The sequence below is a fragment of the Ovis aries genome, chromosome 8 (genome assembly GCF_016772045.2).
Source record: "Ovis aries strain OAR_USU_Benz2616 breed Rambouillet chromosome 8, ARS-UI_Ramb_v3.0, whole genome shotgun sequence".
In the NCBI taxonomy this organism is placed as follows: Eukaryota; Metazoa; Chordata; class Mammalia; order Artiodactyla; family Bovidae; genus Ovis; species Ovis aries.
Window position 1 is genome coordinate 10,419,970 of NC_056061.1, and position 18,241 is coordinate 10,438,210.

The 18,241-nt window shown below is 39.2% G+C and overlaps 1 protein-coding gene across 1 annotated transcript in view; it reads right to left on the reverse strand.

The window, feature by feature from the left end:
* The window catches only part of ME1 (malic enzyme 1), a 209,120-nt gene that overhangs the window by 27,684 nt on the left and 163,195 nt on the right, over nucleotides 1–18,241 (reverse strand). Inside the window, 3 exon segments of the mRNA NM_001135220.1 lie at nucleotides 1,856–1,969; nucleotides 3,693–3,790; nucleotides 13,712–13,821. Coding sequence (NP_001128692.1) covers nucleotides 1,856–1,969; nucleotides 3,693–3,790; nucleotides 13,712–13,821 — 322 coding nt within the window.

Sequence of the window (18,241 nt, forward strand, 5' to 3'; positions counted from 1 at the left end):
TGATTTTTACATGCAACTCAAATTTTAAAGCAAAATATCATGTAATATGTCATGTAATGACATTTTCCTATTTTCACCTAATATTAAATAACGAATCCTTTAATGCTGTTTATAGTTCTTTTAAAATAACTTTGGTGGTGGTGGTTTAGTTGCTAAGTCATGTCCAACTCTTGCAACCCCATGGACTGTCCACCAGGCTCCTCTGTCCATGGATTTTCCAGGCAAGAATACTGGAGTGGGTTGCCGTTTCCTTCTCCAGGGGATCTTCCCGACCTAGGAATTGAACCCGGGTCTCCTGAGTTGCAGGAAGATTCTTTACCAACTAAGCCATGAAAATAACTTTAAGCCTGTATATTACACCTATGTGGCTACTACCAATTCATGTTACAGTATCCTTTATTTAGGTAAGCGTAACCTATCACTGTGGACTTTCATGATGGCTCAGAAGGTAAAGAATCTGCCTGCAATGCAGAAGACCTGGGTTTAATCCCTGAGTGAGGAAGATCCCCTGGAGATGGGAATGGCAATCCACTCCAGTATTCTCTCCTGGAGAATCCCATGGACAGAGGAGCCTGGCAGCTACAGTCCTTGGGGTTGCAACGAGTTGGACACGACTGAGCAACTGAACGACAATCTATCACTATCTTAATTAATGATGTTTAATGAAACATCTCATAATTATAAACAATGCTAAGACAACACCCTCACGCATACACTGACACATCTGTATCTCTACGGTAAAGATTCATAGAATGGAAACCGCTGGATCAGAAGCACACATTTTTAAAGATTCTGGATACACATGAAACAGCTTTCCAGAAAGTTTGCAGATATTCACGTTTCTATATTCAGTGCCTGGAGACACTGCTTACCACTGTTTTTTTTTAATTCACCTTCACGTGGAAGGGGGATTTATGGCATTCCCTCTAGCAGTTTAAGGAAGAGTGAGTGATGTGCACAGGTGACAGGCGCAGTAGAGCACCCTGTAACTGTGTCATTAGTTACTGTGACTGTAACCTGCGTAACTGTATTCTTACTTGGGCTCTCACAATAACCCTATGAAGCGGTGCCAGCGTCTCTATCAAGGCTGGGAGACAACCTCAAGGACAGTAACACTGAACCACGCGTGCTCAGTCATGTTCGACGCTTCGCGATCCCACAGACTGTAGCCTGCCAGGCTCCTCTGACCATGGCATTTCCCAGGCAAGAATATGGAGCAGGTTGCCATTTCCTACTCCAGGGGATCTCCCTGACCCAGAGACTGCACCCATGTTTCCTGCATGGGCACTGAGCTACCTTGGAATCCAGCGCATTTATTAAAGCCCTTCTCAGGAATTACCATCCAAACTCTCCAAGACTCTGGCTGAGAGAAAGTGGCAGGTAAAACAGTAGTTATTTCATTTTTTTCCCTCCCTTTTTTTCCCCAGTTAGTGTGTAACCTGACAGACAGCCCTTAGTGAAAGGAGCTGGACCTAAGCATTCCACCTGTATCAGCCTCCAACTGCCTCACTTGGAAATGAAGCTAATTCATGTGGACAGACCATGGAGCTGTCGGAAGTCTCCTCACATCACAGATGGACACAAAAGCGGAGCCACAGTTGTCTCCTTTATTCAGCAGAATATCCACATTACTGTGTAACATGGTCATTTGGGGGTGATTGTTGTTGTTCAGTCACTCAGCCACGTCCGACTCTCTGCAACCCCATGGACTGCAGCAAGCCAGGCTGCCCTAACCACTCTTTTAACACAGTGTTGGGGATGGGGTAGGTGGAAACAGTAGTCGTCTTAGAGATGGGAATCCAGAATGGCATACTGATTAAAATACTGTACCTGGTTAACAATGACAAACTCTTACCTTAACTATTAACCCTTTCGAGTCAACCAGCCATATCTTCTGTATGGCTCGCTCCTTTGGTAAACCTTCCTTCTCCATGGCCATGACAATCAGGTGTGCGATCCCTAAGGCAGCCTGAAAAACAAAGACGCGTCGTGGTTCTACATAATCCCTTATCAAGGGCTACATTTTACCTCATTTTGTCACTGTTAATAGGCAAGTACAAAATGGTACTGTCTACCAATCCAAAGAGCTATATTCATTCAAAGCTCCTTTAAACTCCAATTTAAAGAAGTTTACTATAGTTAAGTACTGCATGTAACAACTCACAGAAATAAAAAAGAACCCAGATCTTAATGAGCAAAGTATTTTTGTCACATTTCAGTTCAGTTCAGTCACTCAGTCGTGCCCATCTCTTTGTGACCCCATGGGCTGCAGCACGCCAGGCCTCCCTGTCCTTCACCAACTCCTGGAGTCTACTATGCTAAATGACAATTATTTATTCTTATTACAACAGAATCACTATTATGTGGCTTGATATTTAGCCACATATAAACCAGTGATATCCTTGGTTTTCCGTATCTTTAATTCTGTTCATAAAATTAAGATTTCCTCTGATAAGAAAATACTGAATTTAAAATAATGAATGAACTGCTCACCCTGGCTTATTGGACTGTATTGCTTATTGTTCTGCTAATTGAATTTGAAGAATGAAGCTGGGTGATTTGGATGGGAACTTCACCAATTAGGCAATAAAACAGAACACAAGATGTGTGTTCTCAAGCATTTATTTACTCTCTTAATGTGGACAAAGAAAGTACTGTGAGACTTCTTATAAGATTAAAGGAATCAACTCCTTTTGGTATATGATAAATTTGGTGATGATCTGTGAAATTTCCAAAACCTTTTCAGGGACAAAGAAGGGCCAGTTTTGGATCATCCAACCATGAATACCTACCTCTTTCCTGCTGAGTATCAAGAACTAGCCTGTGGCATTCAACAAAAACCCTTCAGAAATTTAAAGAAGTTTACTGAAATTAAGTACAGCATGTAACAATTCACGAAAATTAAAAAAAAAAAACACCTCAAACCTTAATGAGCTGTAATTTAACCTTGGCTTTCATTTTGATGTGAAAATAAATTTGAGATTTATACTCTGAATACGTTCACGTTTATAACCTGGCATGCAAATTTTAGCTTCACATATTTTGCTTTAAGAACAAGTAAAATCAAACCCAACATAGTATACATAGTTTCTACCAATGGAATACATTTATTCATAGTCATATTAAATTATAAAATCTAAGGCTTTTTAAATGGATACAGCATTATTTTATATTGCTGTCATCTCCTTCCAACAATTTAAAATGTTTTAGTTCTTTCACATGTGAATTGTTATACTGCATGATGAATCTCCGATTGAAAATATTTCTTCTAAAAAATCCTGTATATAGTTATATATGTGCATACTGAATTGTGAGTCAAATTAGAAAAATTTTGGTATGTGACACTGGAGGATACTAAAAGCTAGCACTGACTGTAATAGCTTAAAGGTTTCTACGCATAATTAATCATACACTGGAAACACTTTTTGTTCATGCATGGCACCTTAAATATGCCTAACAAAACCCCATGGAAACATCTGACAATTTTACAAACTGATAGCTGCAAAAAATACCTCTATGCCTCCTGTGAAAAATTAATAAGCCTCAAAACTTAAAGAATATTTCAATAAACCCTGTAATTTCAATAAACTAAAAATTTCATGAACTACTTCAGACTTAAAATTCATGAGTTACTAGAATGAATGCTATATTCACTAGTTTAGGAGAACATAAGCACTCCATAAGGCAGGTACCTCTCCAGCTCCTTGGAATAGAAATGTTTGATCAGACAGCTTGTTCTTGGTTATTCGAAGGGCTGCAAGGATGCCGGCAACTGCAACAGATGCTGTTCCTGCAACAAGTAAGAGACAGCCTGAGTGATCCTCACACGGGCACTGCAGTGCCCTGAATCCCAAGCCTCAAATCGATATTCACTTCTTGAAATCATCACACAACAGGTTAACTGACTCAGAAGGGAACCTGCAGTTGTCTGAACCCATGCTTGCATCTGATGTGAAATCCTCAAGCTACTGACATCAGTCTTTTAAGACAGCAACTGACTACAGTTGAAAACTTTCCAAAAAAGGTTCTATGACTGAATTTGGTGATGTGATGACTAAGAACCTGGGGTCTGAAACACTGGAGAGGATGTTGAAAAAAGGGAACCCCCCCCCTACACTGTTGGTAGGAAAGTTAAGTTGGCATTGCCACTGTAGAAAACAGAAAACTAAAAACAGAATTACCATATGATCCAGCGAGCCCACTCCTGGGCATATATCCAGACAAAACTATAATTCAAAAAGATACATGCACCTCTATGCTTCTAGCATCACTACTGACAACAGCCAAAACATGGAAGCAACCTAAATGTTCATCAACAAACGAATGGACACAGAAGATACAGTGCGTGTGTGCGCGTGTGTGCACACGTGCATGGATAATAGAATGCTACTCGGACATTAAAAAGAACAAGACAACGCCATCTGCAGCAACATGGATGTGACCAGAGATCATCATACTAAGTGAAGTAAGTCAGAAAGAGAAAGACAAACACCACATGACCATCACTCATATGTGGAATCTAAAATATGACGCAAACGAACCTATCCATGAAACAGCGACGGACGCACAGACACAGAGAGCAGCCTGGCGGCTGCCAAAGGGCAAACAGTCAGGGGAGGGGTGGAGCGGGAGGTTAGGGTTAGCAGATGCCATCTTTCTATACAGAAGGGGAAAACAAGGTCCCACTGCACAGCCCAGAGAACTAAATTCAGTATCCTATGATAAGCTATAATGAAAAAGAAATTTAAAAAGAGAATATGTATACATCAATATACATAGAACTGAATCACCTTGCTGTACAGCAGCAGGTAACACAATGCTGTGAATCAACTATACTTCAACTTAAAAATAAATACATTAATTAATTAAAAAGAACACGGGGTTTGGATTCTCCGGTAGATTTCCAGCTCAACCTGTTTACTAGGTGAATGAATTTAGAAAAATCACTGTGTCCATCAGTTTACTTAGCTATAAAATCATTCAAAGTATGAGATAAAAAGAACTAGATGCCATTAGAAAATTTATATGTTTTGATTTTCAACTGGAAAAACTAACACTTAATAGCAATGAAAATCTGAGGTCAGCGCAGTCTTTGATCAGCCTCCTATTTATGATAAATCATTGGTGAATCTCAAAGATACTAGACAAAATTAACACAAAGTTTATTTAGGATAAAAACTGACCTTTCCTCATCATGCCTCATGGTAGTAGAAACTTCACCAGCTCTAATTTTATTACTTTGCCATTTAAACTTTCACAGATCACAGAGTGTTTCTTTTGCTTTGAACATAATTACGTGGCGCAGTTTCTTTATGGTTCACATCTGAAATAAAACTGCAGTTTCCTGCAGTACTTCCCAGCTGTGTCTACAATTTGCTCCTCTAAAGTAACACCCTACCTATGATTCCTAGATCACTCAGAAGGGTAGTGAAGCCCAGTGAAACTTTAAACTCCCTCACTGGGTTAAAAACACCAACAACGAGGATCAGATTGGAGCAGGTTTGATGAATGACACAATGAGGCAGTGCCAGGCATGCCAGCTCCCAAAGAGGCACTCAGCATTTCACCACCAGCAGATGCGCCCTTTTCAATCTTTTGGTTGTTTCTTTCTTACAGAATTTGGTAGTTACCAATAAGATCACTATAAGTGATAATTACTGAAGACCTGTGTGTCTTTTGCATGTTTTTTATTTAGGAACACAAAAATTAAAGGCTAGCAATTCTGTGCTACCATGCAACAAATTATGAATTGGGAAAGTCACAAATTACATAAAAGCCACTCTTCTATATATTATTTAGAAAGAAAGCCTGAGTAAAAGGAATACTGATCTATGTGGGACAGACACCATGGCAGGATTAAGAATGATCTTTGTCTCACACATCAAGGCAGATCTGGGGCTTCCCTGGCGGGCCAGTGGCCCCAGCGGTCAGGACTCTGTGCTTCCACTGCAGGGGTGCGTGTCCTATCCCTGATGGGCAACTAGGATCCCGGATGCCACGTGGCACAAATTGTCTTTTTATTTTCTGAAAGATTCACTATAGCTGTTAAACAGGTGAAAAGAGAATTTTAACGAAAGAGGTGTAACTCTCCAGTCACTAGATGAACACTTACTCACAAACAGCATTTCATGCTGTCTCTACATTGGCCAGAAGTTTGAATTTGAGGGACTCTAAGCTCCCTTCCATCTCTGACATTACAAAACTTTAAGGGGTTCTACAAATTCTGCCACCACCACAAGTTTCAACCTACTGAACACTCAAAAGTTGATGTAACATCAGCAATCAATGTATTTGTATTCTTGCTTTGATTTTTTAAATAGAACTGGGCATTTGAGGATAGATAGAATAAAATATTCCAAAAGATACTAGCTAGAATGTGTGACTTATTTTTATATGGTCATGCTACATCATTCTGTAGTAAAGATCAAAGTGTTTTAAGTTCAACTACATTACCCCAAATAAGGCAAAATAAGTCTCTATCTATACTGGATATCAGAGCCTTATATTTACAAGTATATCTATAATATTTCCTGAGGACATAATGAAACATCTAAGCTTCTGTTTACAAAATTAACAAAACTAGAAAGATATTTTTAGTACTATCAAAAGATGAACTTGAACATGATTCTTATGCATAACCTGGTCCTACCTCCTAGTGCTATTTTGCCTTAAACTTCACTGCAATCAAGGGAGTAAATGTGGTAAGCTGTTGTTACATAAAAATGTGAGTCTCTACAATAAATTGTTCAAAATAATTTTTGAACAAGCTTTGAGCTTGAAAAATAGACTTTTAGTAAATCAGACAGGTTAAAGTTTATCTTTTGTACTATCGCTTTTAAAGAGTACGTAATATTAACATTGTTAGCAAGATACTAAAGAGAGTCAACCTTAAAAGTATAAAAACTTCTGTTCATATTTGTATTCAACGTTAACGTGAAAAGAAGTCACCAGCTATGCTGTCCTTCTGCTGTGGTTATTAAACATCAGTCTTACCTTTTATGAAAAGAAGAATTACTTCTATTCATGCAATTTGTTTGTTAATTTGACTAGAATCACTATATAAAACTAGTAGAGAAGACTTTGTTGTTGTTTTCATTTAGTCGCTAAGTTATAGCTGACTCTTCTTGGGACCGCACAGACTGTAGCCTGCCAGGTTCCTCTGCCCATAGGATTTCCCAGGCAAGGTTACTGGAGTGGGTTGCCACTTCCTTCTCCAGGGGGTCTTCCCAACCCAGGGATCAAACCTACGTCTCCTGCACTGGCAGGTGGATTCTTTACCATTGAGCCACTGGGGGAGTCCAGAGAAGGATTAGGTGTAATCAAATCATTACAATGCTCATATGCTTTACTAAATACACAGATCAGGTGAAGTATGAGAACTAGAAGGTGGAGGAGGAACAATAAATTACTCTAAGCAGGGGTGTTTAGTGGGCTTCCCTGGCTCAGGCGTAAAGCATCTGCCTGCAATGCTGGAGACCTGGGTTCGATCCCTGGCTGGGAAAGAGCCCCTGGAGAAGGAAACGGCAACCCACTCCAGTACTCTTGCCTGGGAAATCCCATGGACAGAGGATCCTGGTAGGCTACAGTCCATGGGGTCGCAGAGAGTCGGATACGACTTTACAGGCAGGGACATCAGGTTTAGTGCACCTACCGCCTGAGCACAGAAGTGAAGGATGAATGAGAGAGGTACAGGACCCTGGGCAGGAGGATACGCTGTGCAGGAAAAGCAAGTGCAGAGACAGGGAGACAGGGCCAGTAGTGCAAAATCAGGGGCTGAACACATACTTTAACTTCCCTTCCCATCAACAAGCTCTACGGAAATAACAGAAAAAACAAAGACAGTTTCAGCAGCCAGAAGCCCAAAGGGCAGATGGTAACTGAATTAGCAGAGAAAGGTGAATTCTTGGCCAGTCATGAGGGCTGCTAAGAAGCAGACGGACACAGCAAAACTCTCAAAAGGCCTGGGTGTAGGAGGCACCAAGTACTTCCGGAAGTGGGGAGAAAAAGAAAGACTACACACAGGAAACTGCCCCAAAATTTGTTAAGAAGTAGCTTGAACCCAGATCTATTTTCCTCTCCTAATGGCTCCCCCAACATACTGGAAGTTTAGAAAGCAACTAGAAGTTTAATCTCTAGAGAGTGCCCAGACTGCAAGAAATCAGTCATTACTGTAAGCTACCAGGGAAAAGAGCACAGGGGCACCATATGGAAAAGAAGATTCAATGGATGTTTCTTCTTCTCCTACTTAAAGAATACTGGCAGAAAGTTGATACTGGCACAGATAATAAATAATATTGGGTTACCAAAACATTTGCTCAGGTTTTTTTCTGTAATATCTTACAGAAAAATCCAAGCGAACTTTTTGGCTAACCTTAATAATAAATAAGTCACCTCTAATCCCATTGTCTAGGTATGATACCTTTCAACATTCTGATGTACAGTCTCACAAATTTTTTCTATACCTGATATATGGAAATTCAAGGAAATTTTAATTTATAAAAAATATTTCGTGCCATGCTTATTATTTTAATATACTTTTTATCACAAAATATTTTGTATCTTACCACATCAATAATATATTTTAAAATATTATTTTGCGTAGTTAAAATATTGCATAGTACAAACGTGTGACGATTACTTAACCAAATCTGTATTTTTTGATATTTAAAAGGTTTATGATTTTCACCATAAGCACAACAGTGCAACAAATATCTTTGCCTGAATAGACATTTTTCCAAAGCAGACATACAAATGGCCAATAGGTACGTGAAACAGTGTTCCACATCACTAACCATCAGGGAAATGCCAGTCGGAACCAAAATAAGCTATCACATCATACCTGATTGAATGGCTGTTATCAAACAGACAAGGGACCTGCCTGTAGTTTGCTACAGCATGTGTTTCCCAAATTGCAATTCCTCTACTATTCCTGAATAAACTTAATTTCCGGTATTAAAAAAAAGAAAAAAAAACAACAGGTGTTGGCAGGGATGTGGGGAAAAGAGAATGCTGGTGTACTGTTGGTGGGAATGAAAACTGTTACAGTCACTACGGAAAACAGTATGGAGGTTCCTCAAAAAATTAAAACTAGAACTATTACCATATGACCCAGTAATTCCACCCCTGGGTATTTAGCTACAGGAAATGAAATCACCATCTTGAAAAAATATATGCCCTCCTATGTTTGTGCTAAGTCACTTCAGTCGTGTCTGACTCTTTGTGACCCTATGGACTGTAGCCTACCAGGCTCCTCTGTCCATGGGATGCTCTGGGCAAAAAATACTGGAGTGGGTTGCCATGCCCTCCTCCAGGGGATCTTCCCAACCCAGGGATTGAGCCCAGGTCTCTTATGTTTCCTGCATTGGTAGGTGAGTTCTTTACCCCTAGTGCCACCTGGGTGGCTCATCTATGTTCATGACAGCATTATTTACAATTGCCAAAACATGGAAACAACCCAAGTGTCCACTGACAAATGAACTGATGAAGAAAATTTGAAGTAGATACATATATGAATATGTATGTGAATACATATATGAATATTACTGAACCACTGAAAAAACAGAAAGAAACTCTTATTATTTGTGTCAATAAGGATGGACCTTGAGGGCATTATACTAAATGAAATAAGTCAAACAGAGAAGGACTAACACTGTATGATCTCATTTACATGTGGAATCTAAAACAAAAACCAAACTCATAGATATGAGAACAGATTGGTGGGGGTTGTGCTAAAAACTGTGATGGAAGTCAAAAAGGCACAAACTTCCAGTTATAAGACAAATAAGTTCTGGGGATGTAACACCTCATAATGACCAAGTTAATAACATTCTACTGTACATCGAAAGTTGGCACAAGAGCAGATCTTAAAAGTCCTGATCACAATAAAGAAAGAATTTGTAACTATATGTGATAGATGTTAACTTATTGCAGTAATCATTTACCAATAAATACACATGTCACACCATTATGTTGTTTATCTAAAACTAATACAATGTTATATGTCAAACATATTTCAATTTTTAAAATAAACAAATATAGAAACTAAAAATCTTTGTACATTTGTTTCACACACCTTCATTTACTGAGGATAAATTTCTAAAAATAGAAATCCTGGATCAAAGATCTGCCTATGACTAAGGTTTTTGACACATATCAACTCCTCAAGAGTTGCACCAATTTATATTCTCACCATCGATGTACAAGAGTGTTCATATTTTAAAGCATCATTAACAGTTGGGATTACAAGAAAAATCTTTGCCACCATGACAGAGAAAATGAGTATCTCATTTGTCGTCTAATATGCTTTTTAAAACCTAGTGTGGTTAAACATTAAAACGTGTTTTCAGGCCAGTGGTACTCCTTCTTTGCAGAATGTTCTACCATATCTATCTTTGATCTTTACACTGTATTTGGTACAAGATTACCTTATTTAAAAAAAATCCTACTTTATCCTAACTAGTTTATCACCAGTCATCACTAGTAATCAAACTAGTTTATCATCGCAAAAATTTCTATGCAAAATATTTAGAAATGTCAAGTCAGAACATAGCCATTCCAGAGAGGGTATTATGGGAAGAAAAAAAATCTCTTTTTTGTAGATGATTTTAAATGACCAGAGGATGAAACTTCTTTCTTTTGATCTGAATTTGCTGAAATCTGATGGTTTCCAGATTATATTATTAAATATCCATTCCTTAATAGATTTAATTTGCACATTTTTTTCTAGCTGGTAATAATTTATAACTAGAATGCATGAAGGTCTAAATAACAGTGGAACCAAAATCTTTATCATTTAACATTATCTTAGATCATTAATATACTAGAATTTAAGTATTTTTAAAAAATCAAATACTTTTCGTAAAAAGCTAATACATTTCAGTAACACATCTGTTAAGAAAAAAGTCCCCCCAAGGGTATAGTTAAAAGCATTTATTTACATGGTAAGGCTGTAATAGTTACATAACTATTTTCATTGGCATTAGAATGCAATTTCTATGCCCACAGTGAGGAAAGTATTACATTTGTGGGCAAAATGGTAAAAACATGAGGTTAAAAAGGTAAAATAGAAACATACGGGGAAGATGCGTCACTAAGGACTCTATTTCGGTATGAAGAAGAAAGCACACAATGGTTTGGTCATGGCTAGTCAGAACCTCAATAACTTGCCAAAAGTCTTCTCTAGTCAGAGATTAGCCCCATTTTCTCAAACCTAACTTTCTGTTGGCTAAGGCCGCAGGACACGAAAACACCTATCCAGAGATAACGTAGACTATGTGTGTGCAGATTATATTTGAAGACTGATTAGCTGGGGTGAAAAACTAGTCATTTAACGCCTCCGCAGTGGCGACCTGCTGTGGGGAATATTCTGCAGTGAATTCTCAGGGCAACTCCACATGTAGCGCTCTTGGCCTTGGCTCGGCATCTGTCTCTTATTTCCTGTGCTCCTGACTTTAACTCTGAGGCAGCCCAAGGCTTGACTCCCAAATTCTTGACGACAGTTGACAGAAATGCTGAACCTAATTCTTAATTGCTCATTTTGTTTGATGACTTGGATTTCATGTTCTTTTCCTTAACCCGAACTCTGATACCTATTAATTCTGCAAAATGATTCAAATTATGCAATCCTGGTTTTTAACTTCTACACAGACATTTCTGTGAGACCCCAAAATCGAAAGAGAATATTAAAGAAAGGACAGGATAGGTTTGTTTAACAGTTTAACTGGTGACTACTTTAGAGGCAACAATGAAACGAACAGGTAAGTGACTTAGAGACACCGGTCTACAAAGCCTTTGTCTATAGCATCAAAGGTGTTCTGTCACTAGACACTGCATTTTCAAATTAGAGCAGTAGCACATTAAAATTAGACTGCCATCATTTCCTCTCTGAAATCCTCCACACATTCACTTCTCATAAATAAAACACTCAAAAAATGAATACAAAAAGAAGAAAACTGAAATAACATAAGCATCTTTGTCACAACAATGACAATAAATTATGTAATCGGCATCACGAAGGATGTTAGGCAAAGAGAGATTAGACCAATTACGTTAGTGTGGTTCAAAATGTAAACAGACATTATATTTACATAGCTATGTTATACTAAAGAACTTTAAGCGTAGCAAATTTTAAAAATTTGACAGGGTATTTTCACAAATAACTATTTTGTCCACAATAAAAACTCTATGAGAGAAATATTATCCTCCTTTTACATTTAAACTTTTCTTGGATCCCATCATTTTCAATGACATTCATCTTTGGCTGTCTCCCTCCCATCGTAAGTTGTATCTCGGTTCTTACCATCACTCAGAACTAATTCTTCTTGGAAGACCTACATTAGAATAACTCACTCAACATGGTTTGTAACCTTCTACCTTTTCAGTTCTTTGTTCAATTATCCCCATTATACCTAGTCTTTAACTTTATTAAAGATAGGGAATCTAGACCCTTGTATCTACCTGCCCTTGTATCTTCACTTCCTTCTCTATCCAACTTAATGCTAAAACTCAGGAGGATGAGTGATAGGCTATATATTTGGCAGAGAGAGGTGAAGGAGAGAGAGACATCAGGAATTCATGCAGACAGAGAACACACAGAGAAGGTCAACTTTGGTGCAGAAATAAGAGTTTGATGGTGGGAGGCTGAGTATGAGATAACTTTGAGATATCCCTAGAGGAAGTTTAAAATACCCAATGGGTATATGGACCTAGAATTCAAAGAAGTCTGGGCTAGAGATATAAATCTGCTAATGAAATGGGTGACCGTGGAGTATTTACCCAACATATAACACAGAACAAAGAGAAAAGGGCCTGGCACTGAATGCCGAAGTGTTCTGTCATTTAATAGCTAGTCAGTAAAGGAAGGAACTGGGCGGGGGCGGGGGGGGGGGATTCAAAAAGGTAGGAAGAAAGTCAGCCGGGGTCTGTGACATGGAAGTTTACAGAAGAGAATATTTCAAGGAAGAGAGTGGGGTCCACAATGTTGAAAGCTGCTGAGAATCCAAGGTCAACAGAGAGAAATGTTCATTGTGATTAGTGCAACGGAAGTCTATGTATGACCTTTTCAGCTGTCAGAACTCATCGGGTCCTTCTCCTTTGACTCTGCCTGTGCTTTTATTCTACCTGCCCTTCACGAAACAGGAAGAGTAAGGTTCTCACTGGGAGGTTTCGGATTTGGGGAAGCAGTCTGGGGGAGGTGGAGCTAGAGAAAGGAGCGAAACAAAGCTGTAGAGGAAAATAAAACAACTCAGACAAAAGCAGGTATCAGCCAAGTACCTACAATCAATCAAAGACAAACAGCAGAATCTGGTACACACTGTATACAAAGGCAGCTTCTTTTGTGGCGACGCTTAGAAACTGTGGCTGATTGACATGAAGGTTGAAGAGGGAAGTGCACACACTCTTCATTTTACACAAGGAATAATATATTTTCATGCATTTCATTCTCTGTTCAGCCATAAGCACTGGGGATTTTATCAGATTCCAGGGCACTCTTTCTCCAGCTCATGCACAATACAGTACATTCTAAAGTCAGAGAAGCTTTCTCAAATATGTAGAATTCAATGAGAAATGATGTGTGAAATCATCAAAAAAAATTCCTGGCATTGCATGGGCATCTAGTGCACATTTTTTATTGAATTTGAATCCTTAGAAAATTATGAACTAATATCAAGGCACATTGTTTTTGATCCGTATGCAGTGAAAATCTGATTACCTTGGATATCATCATTGAATGTGCAATACTGGTTTTGATACTTTCTCAGGAGCCGAAATGCATTTATATTGGCAAAATCTTCAAACTGAATAAGGCAGTTCATGCCATACCTGTGGGACAAAACATTCACATTAGAAGAAGTTGATGAAATAACATTTAAAAATAAACCTTTAAAACTAGCCTATCAGTTCAGTTCAGCTCACCAGCCTATAGAAAATGCAAAACATTATTTTCTTTTAAAGGTCCCATCTTGCTACTTAGTACAAATGTGAAATACAATGTAAGTTGAATAAATATTTACTACATGCTTACTACAGAGAAAGCATTTCACTGGCACTGTGACAAACTACAAAGATGACAAAAATATGGTACTTGCAGTTAAGAAATTTAAAAGTTAGTAGAAACTAAGATATTCTGAAATATATGGAAGTACATGAAAAGTAACATAAAAGTGGTATAACAGATGCTGAGAAGACAGGCAACATTCTTTATTGGGCTTACAAACCAGGTAACAAATCAAGTTTTAATCACCTCATTATCTCAAAAGAGATGTAGGGTTCCACAAGCTGAGTAAATAGCAGAAGCAAAGTAACTGAAGTGAAATTTAGGAAACAAAACAATCTTTAAAAAAACAGCAAGAAGCCTTATTTAGCTAAAATGTCATATTTGGTACATGCAAGGGTATAGTGAAAGACAAAGTTAGAATTTTATGTTGGAAACCATAAAAATTCTAGCCTAGGATTCTGGTGTTTGTTCTATAGTTACGATTAAAAACCTTTGAGTTTTGAAATATAGAGGTTTTTATTTCTGAAATTAACCTGTTGGAACCTTTATTTTTATGACCATCCATAACCTAGTCATCCAAGGCAAGAGAAATTAACACCATTGATACTGCATGTATCTGAGAAATGCCAGGGAAAGCCTTATAGGCAGGACCCTCCTTGCTAGGTGATTTAGAGACACCTGGTCTCCAATCTCAGCTAGACTCTCACTGCCATTCCATTTGTGTGAGTCCTTTTATTTGTCCTTGGTCAGCTTCCACTTCCACTGTACCCAAAGACTATTCCTAATCTTTGCCAGTCCTTTAAGATCCTGACCTCTTTCCTTTCTCCTACTTCCTGGCATAATGAGGGCATAATACATTACCTCCATCGACTATTCTCCCGCCACTGTACCCCACATCTCTCTTTAGCACTACTCCTCAGGCATCAGTCGACAAGGTGTACCTCTTCCGCTCAAGGTAACTCACCACCAGTACCCACATTTTCATCCCTTCTTTCTTAATTAGTCCCCTTTCTCCTATCTATTACAATGCATTCTTCTGGACCTCCGATAGGCAGGTGATACCAGTGTGATGGCAAAAACTGAAGAGAAGCCAAAGAACCTCTTGATGAAGGTGAAGGAGAAGAGTCAAAAAGCTGGCCTAAAACTCAATATTGAAAAAACTAGGATCATGGCATCCAGTCCCATTATTTCATGACAAATAGAAGCGGAAAGGTGGCAGCAGTGTCAGACTTCCTCCTCTTGGGTTCTAATATCACTACGGATGGTGACTGCAGCCACGAAATTAGAAGACGATTGCTTCTTGGCAGGAAAGCTGTGACAAACCTAGCCAGTGTGTTAAAAAGCAAAGACATCGCTATGCCACCAAAGTCCACATAGCCAAGGCTTTGGTTTTTCCAATAGTCATGTACAGTTGTGAGAGCTGAACCATAAAGAAGGCAGAGTGTTGCAGAACTGAGGCTTTTGAACTGTGGTGCTGGAGAAGGCTCTTGAGAGTCCCTTGGACTGTAAGGAGATCAAATCAGTCAACCCTAAAGGAATATTCACTGGAGGGACTGATGCTGAAGCTCCAATACTTTGGCCACCTGACAGAATAGCTGACTTCCTAGAAAAGGTCCTGACGCTGGGAAAGATTGACGGCAAAAGGAGAAGGGGGCGACAGAGGATGAGATGGTTAGATGGCATCACCAGTTCAATGGACATGAGCTTGTGCAAACTCCAGGAGATAGTAAGGGTCAGGGAAGCCTGGCATGTTGCAGTCCATGGGGTCACAAACAGTCGGATACAACTTGGCAACTGAACAACAACAACAACATTCTTCTCGACAAGTTCCTTCCTCTTTATTGACAGCTGATTTTGACCTTTTTATTAGAGGCAGAAATGAGAAGTCTTGACCCCAAGTTTTCCCTATCCTTTCCTTTTAATGTACATGAAATAATAGTTTATAGTTTTACATTGTTCTCCATCCTCTGTCATCTACCTTCTGCCCTCACAACTCTACTAAAATTGTGTGCTCTAAAATTAGAGTCCTTCTGAAACAAAAATCCAAGGAACACTGTTTTCAAACCTTAATTGACTAGAGCTCTTTGCTGCGCTTCCTCTGTTTCTTTTTTCTTGAAACTCTGTTCCCTGGGCTTCCGTGATACCATGCCTTTCTCTGCCTTCCCCCAAACCACTGATCATTTCTTCTTTCTCCCTTTCTCCCTTAGGGAATCCTTAGCATGCAGACACTGGTGCTTCCCATGACTCTGTCCTTGGTCTACAGCATGGTGTGCGGGTGTGTGTGTGATTGCGTGTCCTGACAGATACAGTCCCACTCGTAGTTTTGATCACTAAGGACAGTGACTCCCAAATGCATGTTTCTAGTCTTATCCTGTGAACTTGAAACATAAATCTTATGATCAGCTGTATAATTTCACTTGAAGAAACCTCAAATTGAAAGATTCAAAATTAAAGTCATTATATTCCCAAAGAATCTATTAAGTACTCAGCAAATATTTGTTGGATGAATGTAACTTACAAATACCTTTTCATTTAAGCTCAAGGTACAGTCTTATAGGTAAGGAAAGCCTTGATTCCTGGTAAGCTGAGGAGGGGAGATTTGCATTCAGCTCTGCCTGACAATATGGAAGAGTCTGATGTTTAAAGTAAGCTTTAACTTTATGATTGATTCTTTTCTGTTACACTGTAGGTCATTACATATACCTTTAAGTATGTATCTTTGAATAATGCCAAGTTCTAAAACTAAGGAGACATACAACAGAAAATTTTATAAAATTTAATCAGAAAAATAAACTAGTGCAAAAGACTGAATAGTGACTATGTTTCATTGCAGTTCAGTTCAGTTCAGTTCAGTCGCTCAGTCGTGTCTGACTCTTTGCGACCCCATGAATCACAGCACGCCAGGCCTCCCTGTCCATCACCAACTCCCGGAGTTCACTCAGACTCACGTCCATTGAGTCTGTGATTCCATCCAGCCATCTCATCCTCTGTCGTCCCCTTCTCCTCCTGCCCCCAATCCCTCCCAGCATCAGAGTCTTTTCCAATGAGTCAACTCTTCGCATGAGCTGGCCAAAGTATTGGAGCTTCAGCTTTAGCATCATTCCTTCCAAAGAAATCCCAGGGTTGATCTCCTTCAGAATGGACTGGTTGGATCTCCTTGCACTCCAAGGGACTCTCAAGAGTCTTCTCCAACACCACAGTTCAAAGCATCAATTCTTTGGCACTCAGCCTTCTTCACAGTCCAACTCTCATATCCATACATGAACACAGGAAAAACCATAGCCTTGACTAGATGGACCTTAGTTGGCAAAGTAATGTCTCTGCTTTTGAATATACTATCTAGGTTGGTCATAACTTTTCTTCCAAGGAGTAAGCGTCTTTTAATTTCATGGCTACAATCACCATCTGCAGTGATTTTAGAGCCCAAAAAAATAAAGTCTGACACTGTTTCCACTGTTTCCCCATCTATTCCCCATGAAGTGATGAGACCAGATGCCATTATCTTCGTTTTCCGAATGTTGAGCTTTAAGCCAACTTTTTCATTCTCCTCTTTCACTTTCATCAAGAGGCTTTTGAGTTCCTCTTCACTTTCTGCAATAAGGGTGGTGTCATCTGCGTATCTGAGGTTATTGATATTTCTCCTGGCAATCTTGATTCCAGCTTGTGTTTCTTCCAGTCCAGCGTTTCTCATGATGTTACCTGCATAGAAGTTAAATAAGCAGGGTGACAATATACAGCCTTGACGCACTCCTTTTCCTATTTGGAACCAGTCTGTTGTTCCATGTCCAGTTCTAACTGCTGCTTCCTGACCTGCATACAGATTTCTCAAGAGGCAGGTGAGGTGGTCTGGTATTCCCATCTCTTTCAGATCGTGATCCACACAGCCAAAGGCTTTGGCATAGTCAATAAAGCAGAAATAGATGTTTTTCTGGAACTCTCTTGCTTTTTCCATGATCCAGCAGATGTTGGCAATTTGATCTCTGGTTCCTCTGCCTTTTCTAAAACCAGCTTGAACATCTGGAAGTTCACGGTTCACATATTGCTGAAGCCTGGCTTGGAGAATTTTGAGCATTACTTTACTAGCATGTGAGATGAGTTCATTTGTGCGGTACTTTGAGCATTCTTTGGCACTGCCTTTCTTTGGGACTGGAATGAAAACTGACCTTTTTCAGTCCTGTGGCCACTGCTGAGTTTTCCAAATTTGCTGGCATATTGAGTGCAGCACTTTCACAGCATCATCTTTAG